The sequence below is a fragment of the Amblyomma mixtum genome, chromosome 2 (assembly GCF_055824585.1).
Source record: "Amblyomma mixtum isolate Tamu chromosome 2, ASM5582458v1, whole genome shotgun sequence".
Lineage (NCBI taxonomy): Eukaryota > Metazoa > Arthropoda > Arachnida > Ixodida > Ixodidae > Amblyomma > Amblyomma mixtum.
The window spans coordinates 112,504,754-112,526,004 of NC_143013.1; the positions used below are offsets into that span (position 1 = coordinate 112,504,754).

General features: G+C 47.3%; 1 protein-coding gene across 1 annotated transcript in view; it reads right to left on the reverse strand.

The window, feature by feature from the left end:
- LOC149360599 (uncharacterized) overlaps nt 1-19,663 on the reverse strand; it is a 31,340-nt gene extending 11,677 nt beyond the window's left edge. The window contains exon 1 of the mRNA XM_089569343.1: nt 19,565-19,663. Coding sequence (XP_089425469.1) covers nt 19,565-19,663 — 99 coding nt within the window. The remainder of the gene's footprint in view (nt 1-19,564) is intronic.
- Between the last annotated feature and the right edge of the window lie 1,588 nt (nt 19,664-21,251).

Below are 21,251 nucleotides of genomic sequence, written 5' to 3' on the forward strand. Positions count from 1 at the left end.
TACTTATATCAAGAAAAAGCAGAATGGCAAGCCAAATCAAGATTAAATGAATTTAATATCAATCCTGTTACTGTCACACCAGACGTTCTGAACCAATAAAAACGCGGTTAGAAGAGTGCTTTTTTCCTCATAGCTTTGTCGGAAGTGTAGCGCATCACAATACAGCTAATACGTGCTATCTAGTGGGCTCCTGAACTAATATTGGGCACTTAAGTTTTTAATTATTACCTTTAGTCTATTTGTCCATTTAGAAGCGAGTAGCCAACCGTAATTGAGGTCCATAGTAGTTTTCAAAATTTCGAAAACAGGGTTAATTTCGGCGCTGCGTCCCAAAAAATTATAGCTGCAAGGTGCCAAAATGTAAATTTCAAAAACATTGCAGCAAAGCCGCTCCTCCAGTGCAAGTAAATCGTGGAAATAGCCAAAATTTTGGCGGGCTTCAACGCAAAAAGTAACTGCGTTTTCTAAATTCTAGAAACTGGTATGGATATTACTTACACTCCTCTTAATACATAAACAGAATAAGAGTAACCATTAAAAGTTAGGTACTAAATATTTCTATATATATATATTATAAATATTAGCATATCTTAGACACATTCTTATGCGCTACACCACTGACAATACTGTGCCATTATAAGCGCTTTTCTGAATCTAAAAGCCTATCTTTAAAAAAAAAAAACTTGGAGGACGCTTCACTTACGCCTTTGAGACTAGAGCGTGTTATCATTACAGCACCGCAGGCATTCGGCAGCCGCTATCTCCAACCGCGCGGGGGCTAGCTTGTATCGCAGACGAACTAAGGCTCGTCCATTTTTTCAAGGTTACGAACAGTTTTGAGCCAGCCTCCACTCCCTCCGATAGAGCGGTTGGCTGCACGTGACCTCTCCGGCTTCGCGCTCTCCGCCCGAAAGGTGCTGCAGTGTCGGTTGTTGTGTATGGGACCCCCCCCCCCCCCTTCCTCCTGCCTGGGTGGATTAAGGCAGCTCGATCTCCCCTCCTGCCTAAGTGGATTAAGGCAGCGGACCCTGACCGGCGAAGGCCGAAGGTGCGGCGGGGGCTGGCAAAGACGACAGCAGTGGCAGAAACAGCAGCGACCTGGTGGCGACGTGGCGGCGTCAGGCGGCCGACTCGACCCTCGGGTCGACGGACAGAGTGGTGAAGTGCTAATTGAAAGACGGCTGTGTCCTCGACGTCTCGTGTTTTGGACATCCGGCAGGGAAGTGTCCAACATGTGCACGAGGTACGTCGTTCACCTGCTGGCAGGCTGCGGGAGATTCCTTTCCAGCCGTGTTGGATTAGTCCGCACCTAACCCCTCCCATCGACCGAGCTGCGAGAGAGCGCAACACCCGCACCACCCCAGCCGTGGGTGGTACCTCCGGAGTCCACGTTTGCCTATGCGATTGGCCGTCATCCTTCGAAGTTTATTCCCCAGTCAGGGATCTGGGGAATACGCAGACTATTTAACGGGGAGTTGTTTTGATACTCCAGGGCACTCGCGTTAACTCCTGAAGAAGTTCTTCTCCACTGAGAGTCCCTCTCAGCTACCCTTTTTGTAAATAATGTAAATATTCCTGTATAAAGTCTCCTTCCTTGTTTTCTACTCGTAACCCCGTCTCCCGCCTTCCTCGTCCCTTCTCCGGCCCGACCACGCTCACCCGATCCTAATAACTGGTTGCCAGCGGTGAGATAGAATCTGCACCCAACAACTGGATCGCTCGATGAGATGTGCAAGTCAAGTCACCGGCTCCAACGGACCCCGGCAGCTACGGGACTGACGGCGTCAGCTGTATCTCGGCAGGGTGAGTGCCCGATGTTTGCCATTCGTTTCGCCAGACCGCACTAGCACAGGCAGACGTTAGTAGTGGATTTTGTGTTTTCTTTGAAATTAAAATTTGGAAGTTTTGTGTTTTATTTATTTATTTATTTATTTATTTATTTATTTATTTATTTATTTATTTATTTATTTATTTATTTATTTATTTATTTATTTATTTATAGATACTGCGATCTTGTACAGATCATAGCAGGGTGGGACAAAACAAAATACAAGCATATAAACACACACAAATTCGCAACATTTACAGGCACTTTTCAAACAGAAGTAAAGAATTTTGATTAACAGTCTCACTATTAAGTTTGTTCCAATCAGTAATTGTCCTCGGAAAAAAATAATATTTAAAGCAGTTATTTCGCGCGTTCAAAGGGGTGATTGTTAGTGCATGCCTTTGTCTCGTGTTATAACCTGAGGAGTAAGAAAAATAATTAGAGGTATCAACTTTATAATGTCCTTTTATAAGCTGGAAAAAAAACTTTAATCGACAAACACGATTGCGCTCAGTGACGGGGGGTAACCCACTTCGCCTCACGAGCTCACTTACAGATGCACGGCCATATGAGTTAAAAACAAATCTAGCTACTTAGTCTGTATTCGCTCTAATTTCTGAATGTTTGTTAACGTGAAAGGGTCCCAAATGATTACGGCATATTCTAGTGACGGACGGATGAGGCAATTGTACGCCAATAGACGAACACTAGGTGGGGATGACTTTAGGGAGCGCCTCAAGAAAAATAGTTTCCGCATTGAGTTTGCTACTACAGAGTCTATGTGTTTTGACCACGAAAGGTTGTTAGTAATCCATAGGCCCAAATATTTATACTCTGTCACTTCTAATAATGATATGCTGTTAGTACCGTACACAAAATGAAGAGGCATTTTCTTGTTTGTAATTTTCGTGAACACGGTTTTTTCAAAATTAATGCACATCTGCCATTTGTTGCACCACGCAACCACCTTCGCTAGGTCATTATTTAGACGCACCTGGTCGTCAACTGTAGACACCATTTGATACAGGACACAGTCATCCGCGTACAGCCTCACGCGAACTTAAAGATCTGCCACAATGTCATTTATAAACAACAGAAATAAGAGTGGTCCCAAAACAGATCCCTGGGGGACGCCAGACATAACCCGGACACTGCTAGAAGAAATATTGTTCAGAGTGACGAACTGACATCTGTTCGAGAGATAAGCTTTAATCCATGCAAGTATCCTGTCGTTTTTAATGTAATAACTTAATTTATGAATTAGTTTCTTATGTGACACCTTATCGAATGCTTTACGGAAATCCATGAATATTGCGTCTGTTTGTTTTCCCTGGTTAATCGACTGAGCCAAGTCATGCACAGTTTCAACTAACTGTGTACTTGTGGAAAACCCACGCCTGAAACCATGCTGAAAATCGGTAAGTACTTTGTGCTGTTCCAAAAAACCTAATATATGTTTATGAATTATATGTTCTAAAATTTGACATGATGTGGAAGTTAGAGATATGGGTCGGTAATTCTCGATGTGTGCTTTTTTTCCGGTTTTGTGCAGAGGTTTAATCGCGGCTGTCCTCCAGTCATCCGGTAAAGATCCGTCATGTAAAGATCTGTTGACTATTACTGTCAAGTACTTTGCGCACCACTCCGCATAGCGCTTCAAAAAAGTGTTTGGTATGTTATCGGGACCTGCTGATTTTTTGACATCAAGGTTCAAAAGCAAGTTACAAACACTAGTCTCTGAAATTACAACATCAGATATGGCAGGGAGTGCTGCAGAAAAGTTGGGCAGGCATCCATTATCCTCTGTGAATACTGGCTGAAAAAATTTGTTGAACGCAGAACAAACAACAGCCTCATCACGCACACATTTACCGTCTACTATTAATTCGTTCGTGGAAGAAGATTTGGGCGTGATTTGGCGCCAGAATCTCTCGGGAGACGTTTTAATGAACGAGGGCAGGAGCGTTCCGTAATACTTTTCTTTGTCGCAAATTATTTTCTGCTTAAGTTCCTCTGAAATTGCTTCCACAATTGGTTTTAATGATGAATTCCCGCTTGATTTCTTTTTTAACCTTTTAAGCCTTCGCTGCAAGCGTAACGTCTCCCGAGAAATCCAAGGATTGCGGTACACAAACTTTTTTGCAATTTTGGGAACGAAACGGGCAATACAATGGGATGCGATCATTTTAAAAGTAAGCCATAGGTCATTCACACTATCAGTGCTATTCCTAAAATTCTCATAACATGAATCAAGCATGTCCAGAATAGATTCGTCTTCCGCACGCGAAAAATTGGGAAAAAATTGCACGCTAGTTTGACGATCTGGGTACACATTTGACAAGCTCAGCAGCACAGCTTTTTGATCGGATATTCCGTTTGTGACTTCACAGGCTACGAAACTGCGGATGGCACCACTGACAAAAAATAGATCTAGAATTGATCCCGCGGCTCCTTGCATTCTCGTAAAATTATTTACTACTTGCAGCAGGTAAAATGTGAACACAATGTCGAGCATTACAGTATCAGCATTATGGGCAGAGAATGATGAAAAGGTGTGCCAGTCAATATTAGGCAAGTTGAAATCACCAGCCAGTATTAGTCTATCGTCTCTTTTTACATGGCCTTGTAAATATGCTCTTAAGTTTTCCAAGACCGCAACAGAAGAGTTGGGAGGCCTGTAAAAAACACCAAGAACAAAGCGAACCCTGTTTGAAGTGAAGTGAAGTCTTTATTTCATAACAAGTGTACAAAAAGAAGTACTGGTCAATCTAAGCACATAGTGCTTGTTAGAAGACCAGGCAGCCAGTGTTGCATCCTTAAACTAGGATATAAAGCAATATACATTCACAATATTCACATAAAGGGCAAAAATAATAATACAAGTAATAGAATCCTATGCGAATAAAATATAAAACGATAAAATGTAAAAAAAACTAAAAAAGAAACCCGTCAAGCTTCCCACTTGGCAAAAAAAAAATCACACATTACAAGACAAATTTGAACACCATTTCCTTACTTCTCTGAGCATTACAGCTCGTGATTTTAAATCGTACAGTATCTCACTTAATTCATTGAATATCTGAGGTACATAATAATTTCTGGCTTTCTTTCCATAGTTTGTAAAGACTCGTGGTTTAACATATTTCTCAGTTTTTCGTAGTAATACATCTTTCTTTACTAATAGCTTAAACTTGTTAGAATAATAGTAGCGGGTCAACACAGTATACTTAAATAGCTCATGCACTGGAAGTATTCCTAGTATGCGGTATTTCTCATGTGTCTCTATATGTTCCCATTCCGTTCCATAGGCTATGCTATTGACAATTCTTCCACGGCTGTTGCAAAATATGGCTTCAATGCCTTGAGCATCAGGCATCCTGAAAAGTTGCAATGATGATTTCATTAAAATTGCCACTCCTCCACCTCTTCTGTCACGGTCACTACGAAAAACCTTATAATCTTTAGGTACAAATTCACTGTCAAATATTTCATTGCTTAGCCAGGTCTCGGTAAGCATGGCAACGTCCGCGTCATGTGAGAACAGCATGCCTTCGAGTTCTGCAGCTTTGTTTACGACGCTGCGACAGTTTATGTTAAGAATTTTGAAAACCAGACTGTTCCCTTGTTGGTGTCACTTTTGGTTCCTCGGGATTTTATACCGAGTGTTTCTTGCATTATCCTATCCGAACATGTTGCCGTCGATGTTAAGCTTCTCAAACACAAGCTTAACCTTGGCACCATTGCTCTTTTCCCGAGATGCGCTTTCCCATAACTTTTTTCTGACGTCACGAATTCTTTTTGAGAAGTCTTCACTAACCGAAAAATATGTGCCTTTCAACTTCGGGCATCCCTTCATTATTGAAGCCTTTTCTCGGTAGTCACTCAATTTTATGATGACAGGGCGATTCTTTGTTGATTTTATACCTATTCTGTGGCACCTTTCTAAACTGTTTATTGCCACTCCTAACTTCTCGTCAAAAATTTCCCTTGTTATTTTCTCCCTAAGCACTGCTCCTGATTCTTCATTCTCTTCTTTTATTCCGAAAATAAGTAGGCTGTTCCTACGGCTCCTGTTTTCCAGGTCGTCTGTTTTATTTAACAGGTATGTATTGGTGCCTTCCATTTTAGTTACAGTCGACTTCAGGTCCTGCAATTCCGTTTTTAAAGTATTGATCGTTGCTACCTCATTTTCAAGACTTTTAATCCTATCTGTCAAGCCATCTATCTTTTCTTCAAAAGAACCCTGTTTTACCAGAATGTCGTTCACAGACGACGCCAGGGTGCTTTGGCCCAAGAGTAGCTGCTGCAGCATTTCCTTTTCTGTCATATCTGGGCCTGTATTTGATTCTATGTCACCACAATTTAACAGATCGTCTTGGAAAGAATAAACGTACGACAAAGCATTTTTTATACACAGTGGGCCGGGCAGCTGCAACAGAAAGCGGTTATCGCTACGATAGCAACTGGCAGATAAATAGTTACCAACCTGCGCAATGAAGCAAAATGGGTTCCTGAGCATTGTGCTCGATGTGCTGCTGCCGAGCCCACTGGATGCCGGCGGCGATGAGGAGCTTCTTATATAGGCGTCGATACCCTCGTGATGTGACGTTCTCAATGATGGCACAGTCGCAGAAACGGTGGTGATAGGCACGCTGGGGTGGTTAATCAAGCAAAGGGTGGCACGTGCTGGAGTCTCGAAGCAAACGTCACTTGCTTGATATGAAGGCACTTCGAACAAATCATAACCGAGGCATGATGGTTGTACGGGCTGCAAGACGGCCAAATCCTGCGCAATGAAGCAAAATGGGTTCCCGATCATTGTGCTCGATGTGCTGCTGCCGAGCCCACTCTTCGCTTCAAGCTGACGCTTTCGGTTTTAGATTGGATTAGCGGCACGAGGTGCTTCCCGTGATGGAGAAGTTCAAGGTAGAGGACCTCTGAAATTTTGGAAGAATTGGGGATATCAGTAGACCCCTCTAAAACGAGAGAGGCGATTTTGGATGTGATGCGGGCGGAGGAGGTGACAGTCGAGGAGGCAGACGAGACGTGGGAGACAATTGTAGAGCGAAAATTGGAGCGAGAAACGCGAAGGCTTCTCCAGGAGAGAGAGAAGCGAGAGAAGCAGGAAAAGCGAAAACTCCGTGACGAGAACGAGAGTAGAGAACTGCTGCAGCAGCAGGAACGGCGAAGGCTCCGAGAGGAGCAAGAAAGAGAATGGCAGGAGCAGTGTCGTAAGAGACGCGCTGAGCTCGACGAACTGCGTAAACGAGAGCAGCAGGAGCTAGTGCGTAAGACTCAGTTTCTGAGATGGCGAAGGGCCCGAGATCGTCTGAGGAGTTAGCGCAGAGGCGAGAGCTTCAGAGCTTTCCTCGAGAATTTTGAGCGGATCTGTAGGGAAGAGGAGCTCAATCAGGGCGAATTGTCGATTATGTTAGTGGCCATCCTCCCTGGTGACGTCGGCGGTGTATTGGCGCGCCTGTCTGACGAGGAGGTCAACAATTATGAAATAGCGAAAAGCGCCCTCTTTCGCTTCTTCGGCATTCGTGTAGAGGCCGACTCAGATCCTAGTGATGGCAGCGGGCAGCACTCCCATCAGAGTGTCAGCTACCAGCCAGAAAACCCCGTTTGGTCAGTTATGGACACAACAGTCGCTCAGGAGAGCAGTGACAGGGCAGCTGCAAGCTCAGAAATAACTGCCAGTTCCGCAGGAACAGGGACCGGACGTGTAGGTCTAAAGGCAGTGGCTCCGTGCCAGAAAGACTGCAGGGAGGTTTTGAGTCAGCGCAATGAAGAAACCAGAGAAGGTCCTCCGCTGGCGCAGCCGGCGAACAGTAGCAGGCAGGAAATTGAGGCGATAAACTGCGGCACAGAGCGTGACTGTGAGTAACCTGACAGCGACTCTGGCGCTCCAAGCCCTTGCACAGCGTTGGCTGAAAAGTGCGAGGCCGCACAGATTGCCGTTGCCACGCAGATAGGTGTAGGCGCGGCGCCGAAATGTAATCCTCTGGAAAGCAGTCACGCGGTGAAAGCGAGAGCTGAAAGTTTGATTGTTAGCGAGGAATGCGCATCAGCGCTGCATGAAAACAAAGATCAGCTCAATGATGAGGGAACGACGGCCGCTCGCGACCAACACCCGAAAACGAGTTATGGTCGAATGAAATCGCAGGAGCGTAGGATATTTCGGAAAGACCGTCGCCTGGCACTCTGGGCAAAGCGCAAGTGGCTTCGCTGCGCGGCGAGAAAAATCGCGAACACGATGGGCGATCGGGAATTGATGGCTCGACTAAGGCTGGGGCCGGCAGCTTAGCACCTGTTGACCACACGCGAACTTTTGACAGGCAGCGAAAGTCAACAGGCGAGGTTTCCGGAAGACGGTCACGCGTGAAGACAGCTGGTCCGAACACCGCTGCGACAACGCAAAAAGCGCGGGTCAAGCTTCTGTATTTGAGGACGCCGCGAAATTTCCCGTAATTGCCACCGCGGCACTCAAAAGTTTGCAAGCGTTCCATAAAAACCCAGGCGACTAATCATGCGCAGTCTGGATGCAAACCACCTGCTCTATCGAGAGACCGCAGAAGGGATCACAAGTAGGGGTGTGCGAATATTCGAAAGTTTCGAATATAATTCGAATATTATATTTTAGTATTCGTATTCGATTCGAAATCCAAGTATTCGTATAGTCACGAATATTCGACCCGACGCGAATATTCGTATCTAGCCAAATATTCATTGTGAGCACCGGCGTTCACTTCGGTCCGCAAGCCCTATTGACAGAGACATAACAACAAGGCGGCGCCCAGAGCAATGCGCATTCCTTCCTCCAAGGGCCATGCCGTAGCTGACTGCGCTGGTGAGCTTCTTTGTGGCTATACCTGCGAAGCTGGTATAGTCAGAGGTCAAATGTTTAGGGGAATCCCCCAAGGTGGAGTAGATTTGTAATAAGGGAGTAATTACTCATTGGCATCCACCCAAGCGCAGCCATACCCCGGACCAGGACGAATTTTTCTTTAACTACGAAGTTTCTGAGAAAGCTGTATAGCTTTCCTTTGTAGCCGTATGGCTGCGCTTGGGTGGATGCCAATGAGTAATTACTCCCTTATTACTGGTATAGTCAGAGCTGTGCACGAAGTACCTCGCAATACGTGCCAGGTCAGTGCCAAGTGAGAGGGCCTTTTCTGTGGCTGGAGGAGTCGTTTCAGCTAGAAGGGAACTACTTCGGCCTGACCATGTGGAGCAGCAGGTTTTCCTTCACGACAACCTTTTATGTTCATCCCAGCAACGCGCGTTCGTGCTGATGGCAAGCTAGCCTTAATCAATGCTGTGTACCAGCCATCTTCTCTGATATTTCCACTCTTCTAAGAATAATTTTCGAGACTGATACTTTTTGTGCAGCCACACACACCTTTTGTGTTCATTTAATCATCGATAGTTGAACTGTGATGTTCTTGGGTGCTCAAATAAATGTTTTGTAGTGGTTAAATGCGTCTGTCCTTGATTATTAGATATTCGATTCGATATTCGGAGCCAAGTATTCGTATTCGATTCGTATTCGAGGAATTTGATATTCGCACACCCCTAATTACAAGGCATGTGACGCGGGCGGCGTACTAGGGAGAAGGGTTCAAGGCCACCACACATAAGGGTGTCGCAGAGCGCGCGCAGGTCAGAGGGGGACACAACATGCGATGTGCCGAGAGAAGAGAAAGCACATCTCTCGCGTTAGGCTTTCCCAGCGCTACACAGGCTTTGCATGCCTGTCGCGGAGAGACGGAACGAAAGGGCCACTCAGCATTTGTGAAACCTTAGCTTGTAGACCGGCCGTACTACCGCGACCCCTCAGGGCGCGGCTGAAGAAACGGAAGCAATGGATTTCTTGAATCACACGACGGTTTTCAGGTGCATTCTAGCAATAAGCACATTTTGTATTTACTTTTGGTTTTCGTTGTATCCATTTACTCAACTGTACAAAGAAAGGTCAAAGCAAACCAACTTTTAGCTTTGCCTGATTGAATTTTGTACTCATCGTTAACTTTCGCAGCATTGATGTAACCATGAATACTCTTGTTTTACGTGACCTATGAATGCGCAGTTCACTGTAGCGCGAACGATTTCCTTTGTGAGCTGTAATTTCAGCCGCGCGATTATCTATGTTTTGTTTCTTTTCTTTCGTGGCATCAGTTATGTTCAAACATTTTATGCGAATTCCCGCTCAGCAGACACTTGGATATATGTTTAGCTGCGCTGCGAATTGCGAGAGTGCCCGCTGAGCTGCGGATGTACAGCGAAGTAACTCACGGGCGAATGTGGCGTAGTCCCTCGCGTGGGTGCTGCGAGATTACTTCGAGCTGTAATTTTCCTGTTTTCGTTTCGAGGTTTGGCACGTTAACTTAAACTGCTCCGATTATTGCGTACTAGTGTCCGCTGACACTCAAGCACGAGCGAGGCCACTTTTGGCCATCATAGCTTGGGTAGCTGGCGTAAGCTCCCGGAGATGCTCAAATTTTCTACCGCATTAACTTTTGCACAACGTTATTACTTCGACAGTGTTGTGCGGTTTTGCAAGTACGCTTACTTGCAGTATATGTTAGGCGCTAGTGTACGCAGAAGCACGAGCGAAGCCTCTCTTGGCCATTGTAGCTTAGGATGCTCGCGAGAGCTCGTAGGGATGCTGTTTTGTTTGGCCGTATGAGGTGGCGCAGTATATTTCTTCTGCGAGGTTTGTTGTGCAAGTTTCGCACATTTACGTCTTATCTGCTGCCATGCAGAATGCAAGGAAGACGACATGGTCATTGTCGTGCTTGAAAATAGGGAATAGCTTAGGGGCAAAATTGGAAGCCTCTGTCTGACCTCTCGGCTGATTCCTGCCTGCCCGGGTGACATCGAGAATTGTTTCAATTTGTCTGACCGATTCTAGACCAATTCTAATTTTCCCTCCGTTTTTTTTTTCGTGTCATGCACTATGACAACACTTTTAAGAGGTCCGAATGCCCGAACCGTGCATCGGCTACGCACTTCGTGTTCGTTTAGGAAAATTTTGTTTCATTTAAGATTTTACTTAGAGGGGTGGCTAGGCATAAGCAGTTTTGCTTTGGTTTTCGTCTGGCGGGGCGAGTGGGCTACAGACGGCGCTTGCTTTTGTTGTGTGCGGCTTGGCGTTCGTGGTTCCGTTTGGCTCGCCTTCCAGAGAAATTCCGAGAGCTGAACATCGACAGCCGATGAAGAGAGGCCTGGAGAAGAGTGGAACGAGAGCCCCCTCTTGCACGTCCTGTCAGCCGAGCTGCATAGGAGCGGCTCATATTCCGGACGCATTGTCTGGTGGCGGGGGTGCTGTTGTGTATGGGATGCCCCCCCCCCCCCCCTTCCTCCTGCCTGGGTGGATTAAGGCAGCTCGCGCTCGTCTCCTGCCTAAGTGGATTAAGGCAGCGGACCCTGATTGGCGAAGGCCGAAGGTGCGGCGGGGGCTGGCGTAGACGACAGCAGCGGCAGAAACAGCGGTGACGTGGTGGCGACGTGACGGCGTCAGGTGGCCGAGTCGACCCTCGGGTCGAGGACAGAGTGGTGATGTGCTAATTGAAAGTCGGCTGTGTCCTCGACGTCTCGTGTTTTCGACATCCGGCAGGGAAGCGTCAAACATGTGCACGAGGAAGGTCGTTCACCTGCTGGCAGACTGCGGGAGATTCCTTTCCAGCTGTGTTGAATTAGTCCGCACCTACACCCGCTCATCGACCGAGCTGCGAGAGAGCGGAACAGCCCGCACCGCCCCAGCCGTGGTTAGTACCTCCGGAGTCCACGTCTGCCCATGCGATTGGACGTCATCCTTCGAAGTTTATTCCCCAGTCAGGGATCTGGGGAATACGAAGACTATTTAACGGGGAGTTGTTTTGAGACTCCAGGGCACTCCCGTTGACTCCTGAAGAAGTTCTTCTCCACTGAGAGTCCCTCTCCGTTACCCTTTTTGTAAATAATGTAAATATTCCTGTATAAAGTCTCCTTCCTTGTTTTTCTTCGTAACCCCGTCTCCCGCCTTCCTCGTCTCTTCTCCGGCCCGACCACGCTCATCCGATTCTAATACGGTGTACCGGCGAGATACATGAAGGTCTGCTTTTCAGAGCGTGAAGTGTGCCGATAAGCTGAACAAAAGTTAGTTCACGCGCCTCTGTTGCATTATTGTTGCAAAATAGAAGTGTTTATGTACCTGATGGTTGAGCCGACGCAGGATGTTGTGTTGGAATTCAGCGTTTGTAGCGTGACAAGCTGAAGACGGAAGAAGGTATTTTAGCCGCTATTACGATAACATCAACGGGGGGCAGGTACGGCCTCGGGGTTGGGGCGCGAGGGCTTTCTGCCCACTGTAAACACTTTACAAATTGAATTGGATCATTTAGCACCGCTTTAAAACCGTAAGCACTGTGACAGGCCTAACCTCAGGCACACTTTCGCCTGGATGGCGTGCCTTGGTTTGTGCATATTTTGTTGCACTAGCAATATCAGCGCTGCGAGTTTTGGCTGTGATACGCAGCTGGAGCGCTGACAGAGTATTCAATCATTAGAAAATCAGCAGGCCTAGAGGACTGGTTTATAGCGACCCTTGACATTCAGTTAATTTTATCCGCCACTTTAAAGCAACTATGCAGGTGAATAATTTATTTTGTACATAAAGCGATTGTAATGCATCGGGACGTATTAGGAACGCGATTTCAACGTGTCGGTGTCCATTAATACGTTTCAAATCCGACAGTATTAACGCGTAAACTTCGGGTTTGTTGTGCGTACAAGATATCTAAGACAACCTGTACATACTCACAGACGTAAATATTATGTCAAACGTGCCGAAAACTGATTTTATTTTATGCATTAAAGGCACACGTGGATTATCGTCATGCACATGCATCATATTCCGGGCGGCCTAATGAAATAGAGGTGTTTTTGAGGTGGCTTTCGTCTATAAGGCAGGGACCGCTTAGGATTAGTATTTTTGCGGCAGCTTGCCGTATTCTAGCACAGGGGTCTGCGCGAGATCCGTTTAAGGCTTGTGTGTTCTAACATTCCGCATAATATTTTCACACAGAACCCGATCAGTAGTACAGAACCAGTTGACTCAGAATTACAATAACAGTCAATTTGCTATTAAGTGCTTCATTTATTGTTCTGCATCCCAAACAAAAATAACTTAATTGAGCTTTTTATACAGATCATCAACATTCGCACTGCAACCCTATTTTTCTCCTTAATCAAGCTATTTGACGATTATATAAACGCTATATCCTCAGGTAAAAAAGCCCGTGTAACTGTAGCAATATTGCCGAATCAAGATAAACGCATTGAAGCCCGTAATAGTGCGTATTGTTCAATACACACTATTAACGTGCATGGTGCAAGACGACGTTTCCAGAAGTTACAGAAAGCTCGCAATCAGCCTATTTCTTTCGAACTCGAAATATCATCCCTACTTAGGCTGACTCTGAATGTTGAAACGTGTAAAAAAGTTTTCTTGTCTTTGTATGGCCGCCTCTCTAGAGAAAGGATGAAGAGAATAACCACCTTCGATCAGTAACGTGTGCCTTTGATTTCAGCGTATAACGTCTCATTTGGGATTCGTTGATGCAACAGAAACTCCACTCTCATCCCAGACAACGCTGGCGGGTGCCTTGCAGTTTTTTCTTCTGCCTGCTCATCGGGGAAACATCGTGGTTTTAAAGCGCTGTTGCGGCGGGGCCGTCCAATAAAAAAGGAACGTTTCTTAGTTTTGCTCATTGTCGCAAGCGTTGAGCGCAGCCACATGGCCAAACATTTCGAGCCAGTCGTCCACATCGTGTGGTTTGCCTCGAAAAGTCGGCGGCACATGAAGCCGGCGAAGCACGACGAACGTTGAGTGTATACCAGGGGTCATCTTCATCTTCGTCTTGTCAACGCCGTGGGCAACGGATGAGAAGACGGAAGTTACGGTTGCATGAATTCTTCATTGGGTTCATTCGTGGCCAAAAAACTGAACTCTCAGAGTAACGGAATTCCCGCTTCTCTCATCAAGGCTCAATTTAAAGCTGACCGAACTTTCGAAATAAGAAAAAAATTTAGCAAAACAATCACAAACCGCGTAGAAGCAGTGGCGCGTACCTGCACTCCTTCAAGGTATATCTGGTGGCATCTTGCATCACAAACAAATCAATATAAAGCAGCGTGCCGGCAGCTTAGATGAATGAGCAAACAAGCATTACAAGCCTTCACGCCACCATAAGTTTATTTTGTGGTCAATGTGTCGTGCCTCTCGTTCTAAATTTGAATCCCAAATCATTTACAATTATCCTGAAATATTTCGGACCAGCAACGTTGGGTAAATAGCCTTGGCATTCCGCTCCTGATCCCACGGTCAAGGCAACCGCATTTCAGTAAAGGGCAAATGAAAATAGTCTGAAGGTTAATTTGCCTAGTTGGGCCAAATGCGAATTAGCTGAGCTAGCACTGTCTTCTATTCTTTATCCTGTTTTGCATTCGGTGCGTATTCGGTGGGCTGTCTGTTGCAGTAGTTATAGCTCATGTCATCCATGGAGCAAAGTAGCTAGACGGGACAGTATTTTTACAGTCGTTTTATTCATGGCGATATTAAACACGCCCGTAAACAGTTCCCTCTTAAACTTTTGTGGGTGTGCCTCATAACCAGGGCAAAAGAAACATTTTTTTTCTTCTTTTCTACGACGGTGGTCTAGGAGCAATGGCAATGACCAAGCCGCTTTGCTTGTGGAGACGAAGTCACATCCCGAGTTCACAGGCAAAGTGTGCTTTCGTTTGTTGCCTGCGCACTCCGGCTTAGTAAACACTCCAGTAAACTCTCACCGCGAGCTGCTTGCAAAAGAGCAATGTGCAATATTCAAGTGAGTATACGCGCCGCTAGTATTTTTGCACGTAATTGCAGTTTAAGTGCAGCGGCGCGGTGGATCAGGCGCTGATAGCCGCGGCTCGACACACATCTCTTCGTGCAATGTGCCCACGCAAACAGCCCGCTCCAAATGTTGTTAGCGCTTCGTATCCGACAAAGAGATTGTTCTCATTATTTAAATTTTTCGCGTCCGCCTCACAATTACAGCAAAGCAAATATTTTTCTCTGCGACGGCATGAACAGTATGACGCGCTTGTTGAGGCGAAGACATATCTCAGAGGAGAAGCTGTGGCAAACCGGAAATGGCCTGCGGATGTGTGCGGGTTCGCTAATCGCGACGGAGTTCCCGGTGACGAGCGAAATTTTCTGTTGATGTCTATCAGAGCAACGAGGCAAGCGACACGGCAAGAATCGCTCATCGCTGGCCGCCGTCGCGTTCGCGTGAGTTTTCGCGTACATGGAGTTCAGGCTTTAGTTCCATACGCGCTGAAAATTCATGTGTTGGCATATCAGCGCATGTCTTATCGCACAAGGTCTGAATTGTTCTGGTGCCCTCCTATACGGCATCCCTTATAGTCAATGTGTCAATACAAAATCTCAAACATTGAGTTTGGAATTTGAATTTTCATGTTTGCTGTAAAAACTGCGCTGTAATGCGATAACCTTAGGGATGCCTTCAAAGCGAGAAGAGTCGGGCTTCGGTGGCACCGCCGAATGTGTGAATCCTCCGTCGGCCAACAATGGTGCTGCAGGAAGAACGTAGGGGATGTCTCTCTCCCCACTTCTCGCATGCCACGGTTTGCTGGTGGCAGGTGGAGAGAGGAAAACCTCCATCATCACATTTAGGAGCAGGGATGGAGAAGTGAGAGAAATTGGAGGTGAATAAGGGCGTGAACTGTCCGGAGGCGGCGTCGGCCGTGTGTGTCAAGTTTCAGTGTTCTATATAAGTGGCAGGTGGTGCTTAGGTGGATTGCACTCTCCACTGTGTAAGGTAGACAAAGGCACTTTAAGCATGACTCATATATAATTAAAACGACCAAAATTGGCTAAAAGGCGAATGCAATCGCAATTCCACAGCATGAATATGATTTATCAACCCTAACTTTTTTCTTCTCGCCGTTAATCATATCTTTTGTGGAGGCCAGTGTTGAGGTCGCCCAGGAGGCGACCACGGCCACGTTTATTTGAGGCTGCCTTAGAAGAGGTAGCGACCGAGCAGCAGCGGCAGCGTCCGGCGAGGCCGAAGTCCAGAGCGTTCTCTTCTGCGCGAGCCGCGTTCTCCTGCACGTGCCCACCGCTTCGTCGTCTTCCCCTTGCCGAAGCGGTGGCGCTACAGAGGCCCCCACCCAGCACGAACGTCCGGTTTGTGCGAAAGGGACGGAAAACACGAAAGGAGAGGGTGGAACAAAAGAAAAATATAAACTGGGAACGAAAGGCCGGTGAGGTCAGGTCGGTAGTCCGGGAAGGCAGTCAGGCTGGAGAACAAAGCTCAGGCGGTCGAGCCTGGCTGCTTCGCAATGGGCGAGGGAGGCAGAAAGCGGAAGGCGAGGACAGGGGCAGCAGACATGAAAAGTCACCCAGTAAGCGTCGACGAGATGGTCGTAAAGCAGTCATCAGAGAAACTAGTAGTGGTGGCAGTGGGCTCGAGGATGGCCTGAACATCAACCAACGTACAGATGTCCGAGCGTGTGAAGTGCGTCGCCCCAGCCGGCGGAGTAGTAGGTGCCGCCTGATACAGCAGCAGTGGTAGAAGCGGAGGCGATGGCGCAGTCGCTCGTGGCGGCGCAGCAACGGCATGGCAGGCGAAGGCGGAGTGAGCAACGGGCGGCTGCCATCTGATTGGAAAGCCAGGACTGCTTGGGTAGTGGCAGCGGTGGATGCAGGAGTAGGGCGCAAATCCGGCACGTGAGCGTCGGAAGAAACGGGATGCGCTGGTGCTGCTACGACAGGCGGTGCTGGAGGGGGCCCGCTGAGGCGCGTCCATGTCGCATGCATGCTACCTCCGGTGACTGTCTCGTTTGGCGCAGAGGCAGAGTCACTTGCGAAGCCGCCAGATGACCAGGGAGCCGTGGGAAGCAGTGCGGGTTGCGCATTAGCAGCGACAGGGTCCTGGTGTGGCGTGCATGCGTGCCCCGCGACAGGAAGGACAGATGGGCTCACCGGAGAGAGGCATGAGGGGACAGGCGAACATGTGACGAGGAGCGGGGCTGCGCCGCAGGTCGGGGTACTTGCCGAAGAGGTGGGGCACGGGTCGAGAGAGACCTCTTCTGGTGGTGGTCCCAAGGCAGCACCACAGCTGGCAAGCAGGGCTGGGCAGGAGTCGTGGGACGGGTGCTCGCACGTGGATCGGCGTCTAGAGCCGAAGCTTGTTGTACCGCGTGGGACGCAGGACGGGGAAGGTTTGAGCCGAAAAACTTGAAGAAGGCGTCCTTCAAGTCATCGTAAGGGTGTTCACCCGGCGGCGGAAGGTCGAGCTGGGAAATGAGATCGGCGGGCAACTCCCTTTTCACGAGGAGGTACCGCCAGATCTGTGATCGGACGCCGTTGACGTATAGCTGAGCGTCCACTTGCAGAAACCAAACTACAGGGCTGTGCGGGCGGAACGGCCACAGCTGCAGACGTGAAGGGTCGAGAAGCTCGGGTGGCTGCCACTCGTCTTGAGCCAGGTCCTTGGCGAAAGGGCAGGAATTCGAGGGTGCGGTCGTTGTTAAAGCAACCGGGCCGGAGACGCTGGACTGTGGCGGAAGAGTACTGGCCAGTGACGGTTGCGGCGTGCTGTTGCTGGAGGATGCAGCCGAAGACGAGTGCGATGCTGGTGCGGGCGCAGGCACTGGCGGTGGCGAAAGCGAGTCCGCCTCATCATGGAGCGGCAGCGGGTGGTATGATGCGCCGTAGTAGACGAGGACGGCAGCGCGCAACTCGTCGTAGGGCCGGCATCCCGAGGCAGGGCAGGCGAGTCGGCAGAGGAGGTCAGGCGGGAGAATGTCACAGAGGACTGCGTGTTTAAACGGCTGGATGGTAATGCCGTTCAAGTACATCGCAGCCTCCAGTTGGGCGAACCACCCGCCGACGCCTGCAGGCCGGAACGCTGGAAGCGGGGGGTTGAAATCCAGGTCTTGCCAGCCTGCCATGCTGGGACACCGCTGGGATAGAAGGCGCGGCTCTCCGGGTCACCACGATGTGGAGGCCAGTGTTGAGGTCGCCCAGGAGGCGACCACGGCCACGTTTATTTGAGGCTGCCTTAGAAGAGGTAGCGACCGAGCAGCAGCGGCAGCGTCCGGCGAGGCCGAAGTCCAGAGCGTTCTCTTCTGCGCGAGCCGCGTTCTCCTGCACGTGCCCACCGCTTCGTCGTCTTCCCCTTGCCGAAGCGGTGGCGCTACACTTTCACAGTATTCTGTTCTTTCTTGTATATGTGGGAAGAGCTTTTCGCCTTGAAATAATTACTTTGGATAACAGTACAATTCACCCACAATGACTACCTTCGCCCTAACGTCAGCTCGTATTTCCCGTTGGTCATATGAAGGTTCGCACGGTAGCTTACCGAGAAACCCAGACTGTTGACTGCGCGTGCTTAATGTAGTGAATCTCGCCATACGGCTTCATTTCATTTATTTGTCCCTTAAAGGTCCGGAGGCATTACATAAGGGGGGGGGAGTGTAAGAACAAAACAATAGAGGGGGGAAAATACACGGGGTACAAAAAAGTGTACAATAATATACAAACTAAAAGCAAGAAATAAACAAAGAAAAGGGAAACAGGGTACAGTTGGCACTTCAGTGTAGCAGTATGAATGATGTTTATCAGAAGTGCTTAGCCAGTTTCTCGCGGAAAAGGTGGCGATCGGAGCATGTTATTATGTTGTCGGGAAGGCCATTCCAGAGTGTCGGAAAAAAAGGAAGTGCTCATTGCGGAGGTGCGGTTTCTAATGCGTGCGATTACGTTATTGTGGTTTAGGCGGGATGACGTTCATGGGAGTGGCTGCAGCAACAAATGTCTTGGTGAGCGATAAAAGAAAGAGTGAAAAAGGCATAGACGGGAAATTACGAGGCGAGTTGCTAGCATTTGAACGCCGAGGAATCGTTTTAGTATTATTACGCTGGCATTTCTTGAGTACTGCGATGTAATGAAACGGGCGGCACTATTTTGCTTGGCTTCAAGGTCTGAGATGAGATACGATTGTGATGGATGCCAGACAGATGACGGGTACTACAATTTAGGACGTACGAATATTATGTATGCCAACTTTATTACTTCAGGTGATCGAGATTTTAGATTGCGACGGAGAAAACCAAGTGTGCGCGATGCTTTGGAACAGATGGTCTGAATATGTGTTGTCCATGTCAGTGATGATGTGACGTGTAATCCTAGGTATTCATAAGATGATGTTCTGGTAACGGCAACCGATTTTATGTTGTAAGTGCTCTCAATAACTGTTTTTGCGGGAAAATGATGTGGATTGGCATTTATTTAGATTAAGAGGCCTGTACCATTTGTCACACCAAGTTCAAATAGTGCTTAGATCCTTTTGAAGTGCTGTAATGGCACTATCGCCGTGGAATTGGCCCAAATGTATTCAAACTTAGTTACTCACTAAGTTTTATAGTGCCATGAGATCTGGTAACTACATATGTAAGAAATACAAATGCTCTTTAGGAATGTGCTTGCTTCCTAAAGGGTATGCCACCCAAAATTCAAAGCAAATTGCTGATTGGCTTAAGGGCTCACAAGGAAAGAATTCTTGGAAGGAAACGGTGAAGAATTTTTATGATTATTTTAGCATTTTTTATAATCACGGCAGCACAGGTAAACAACCTGCCGCTTTTGGCGAATAAATTATATGCGATAATAGAAGTATTACTTACTCTGAGGGTATTCGCTTGGTCGTCGCTCTGCGCCGCATTTCCGAACGTTGACCGCAGAGCAAGTGCTCCCAAGAGCCACAGCAGGGCGAGAAAGTTCATCTCGTCCAGTCCGTGCTTGGAAGCTGCGTTCTTTCTTATACCTCTGGATCACTGCCGACTTGCCGGAAAGCAGTGTTCCTTAAATCTAGATACCGTTATAAAATTGTTTTTTTTTTAATTTTCCCCTTGCGCGTCCTGGAATGTGCTAAAAAAGCGGATAAACTGGGGCGAGGTCCTTTAGCAGCCATATTGTGTCCCAAGGACTGACGAATATCATCGCGAAACTTCTGTATCTGGGGTTTTGTGCTGTTATGAGAAGACATATGTGGCTGAACCGCGAGCTATAAAAATTTAGAGAGGCAGGTAATCGACCCCTCGTATAAAGACACCATATGGCCTTCTGAAGTGCGTTGTCCTCTTCGTTCTATTAGCGTCATAACTTAGACATAGTTACAGGGAACTTCTAAAGTAGAAGGTTTTATAAAAGTGTGAATGTTTTCTTTGTCTCCAAGTGACTGAGTATTAGAACAGTGATTATTCTGAACCAGCTTTGGGAACAGAGTATTGGTTGGACGCCTGGTCCAATTATAGTGGGCATACTATTTCCAGTACTACAATACTACTACTAATTCTACTACTACTAATACTATTTCTACACCTGCCACTACTGCTACTAGCCCAACAACTTTTACTACTATGCCTACTTAACATGCTACCTTTTCATTTTAGCCAAATTTGAAAGAGAAACCCACTTCATATACAGTTAGTCGCTTATCCTTTCTGGTGGATGAAGATATTCACAGCGCTCCTAATTCATCCTACCGGAGGCAAATGTGTTTCAATAGACGATACCAACCAGCGTGATCCATTACTATTCTCTCTTTACCTGTTTTCATTTCCGGAGCTATGTAAACCCATTCTAAACGCAGGCTGTGGCGCTGTCTAAACCCAGCGCCACGCGCTGCGGCGTTGCGGCGTTGCGATTGACGTGAACATTAAGTGAAAAATCACGACTTGTGGACGAAGCTCCCGCTGTTGCACTTTCAAAAACGGAAACAAAAATGAGAATAACAGAAAAATGTCGACAGTAAAATGCGCACTGACAGGATTCCACTCAGAGCAAAGGCGAATGCCCCATTACGCTGCTATAAAGAGAGTAAAAAACGCACCGGGGTACAAATAGTTCAAATAAAAGGGAAATCCATTTCCGAAGTTAAACGAAAATATTTCAAACAGAAACGACTCTCTAAGTCAGAGGCGCGTTTACTGATAGCAAATACAAAAAGGAGGCCGCTTTCAAAGAAGACCCAACTTTGTGCGTGAACGTCAACTGTTTGTTTGCAGTAAAACTTCCAATGTCGCCGCATACTCTATGCACATTTCAGTACGAGCTTAAGTAAACATAACATAGCAACTAAGGAACAAAAACTGTATTTTCTTCGAAAAACAACAACGCAAATGGCTTGTTTTGTGGACTCAGAATTATGCTTGCAAGCGCCACGCATGTACCGAAAAACAGGATGGGCCGGGAGTTCCATCAGTACATTCGAGTACCTCCTCAGATGAAAATATCCCAGTTTATGAACGAAAACGTAAAGGCGGTTTCGGACATGCGAGCCCGTATGTACAAGCTGCATAAGAATAACAA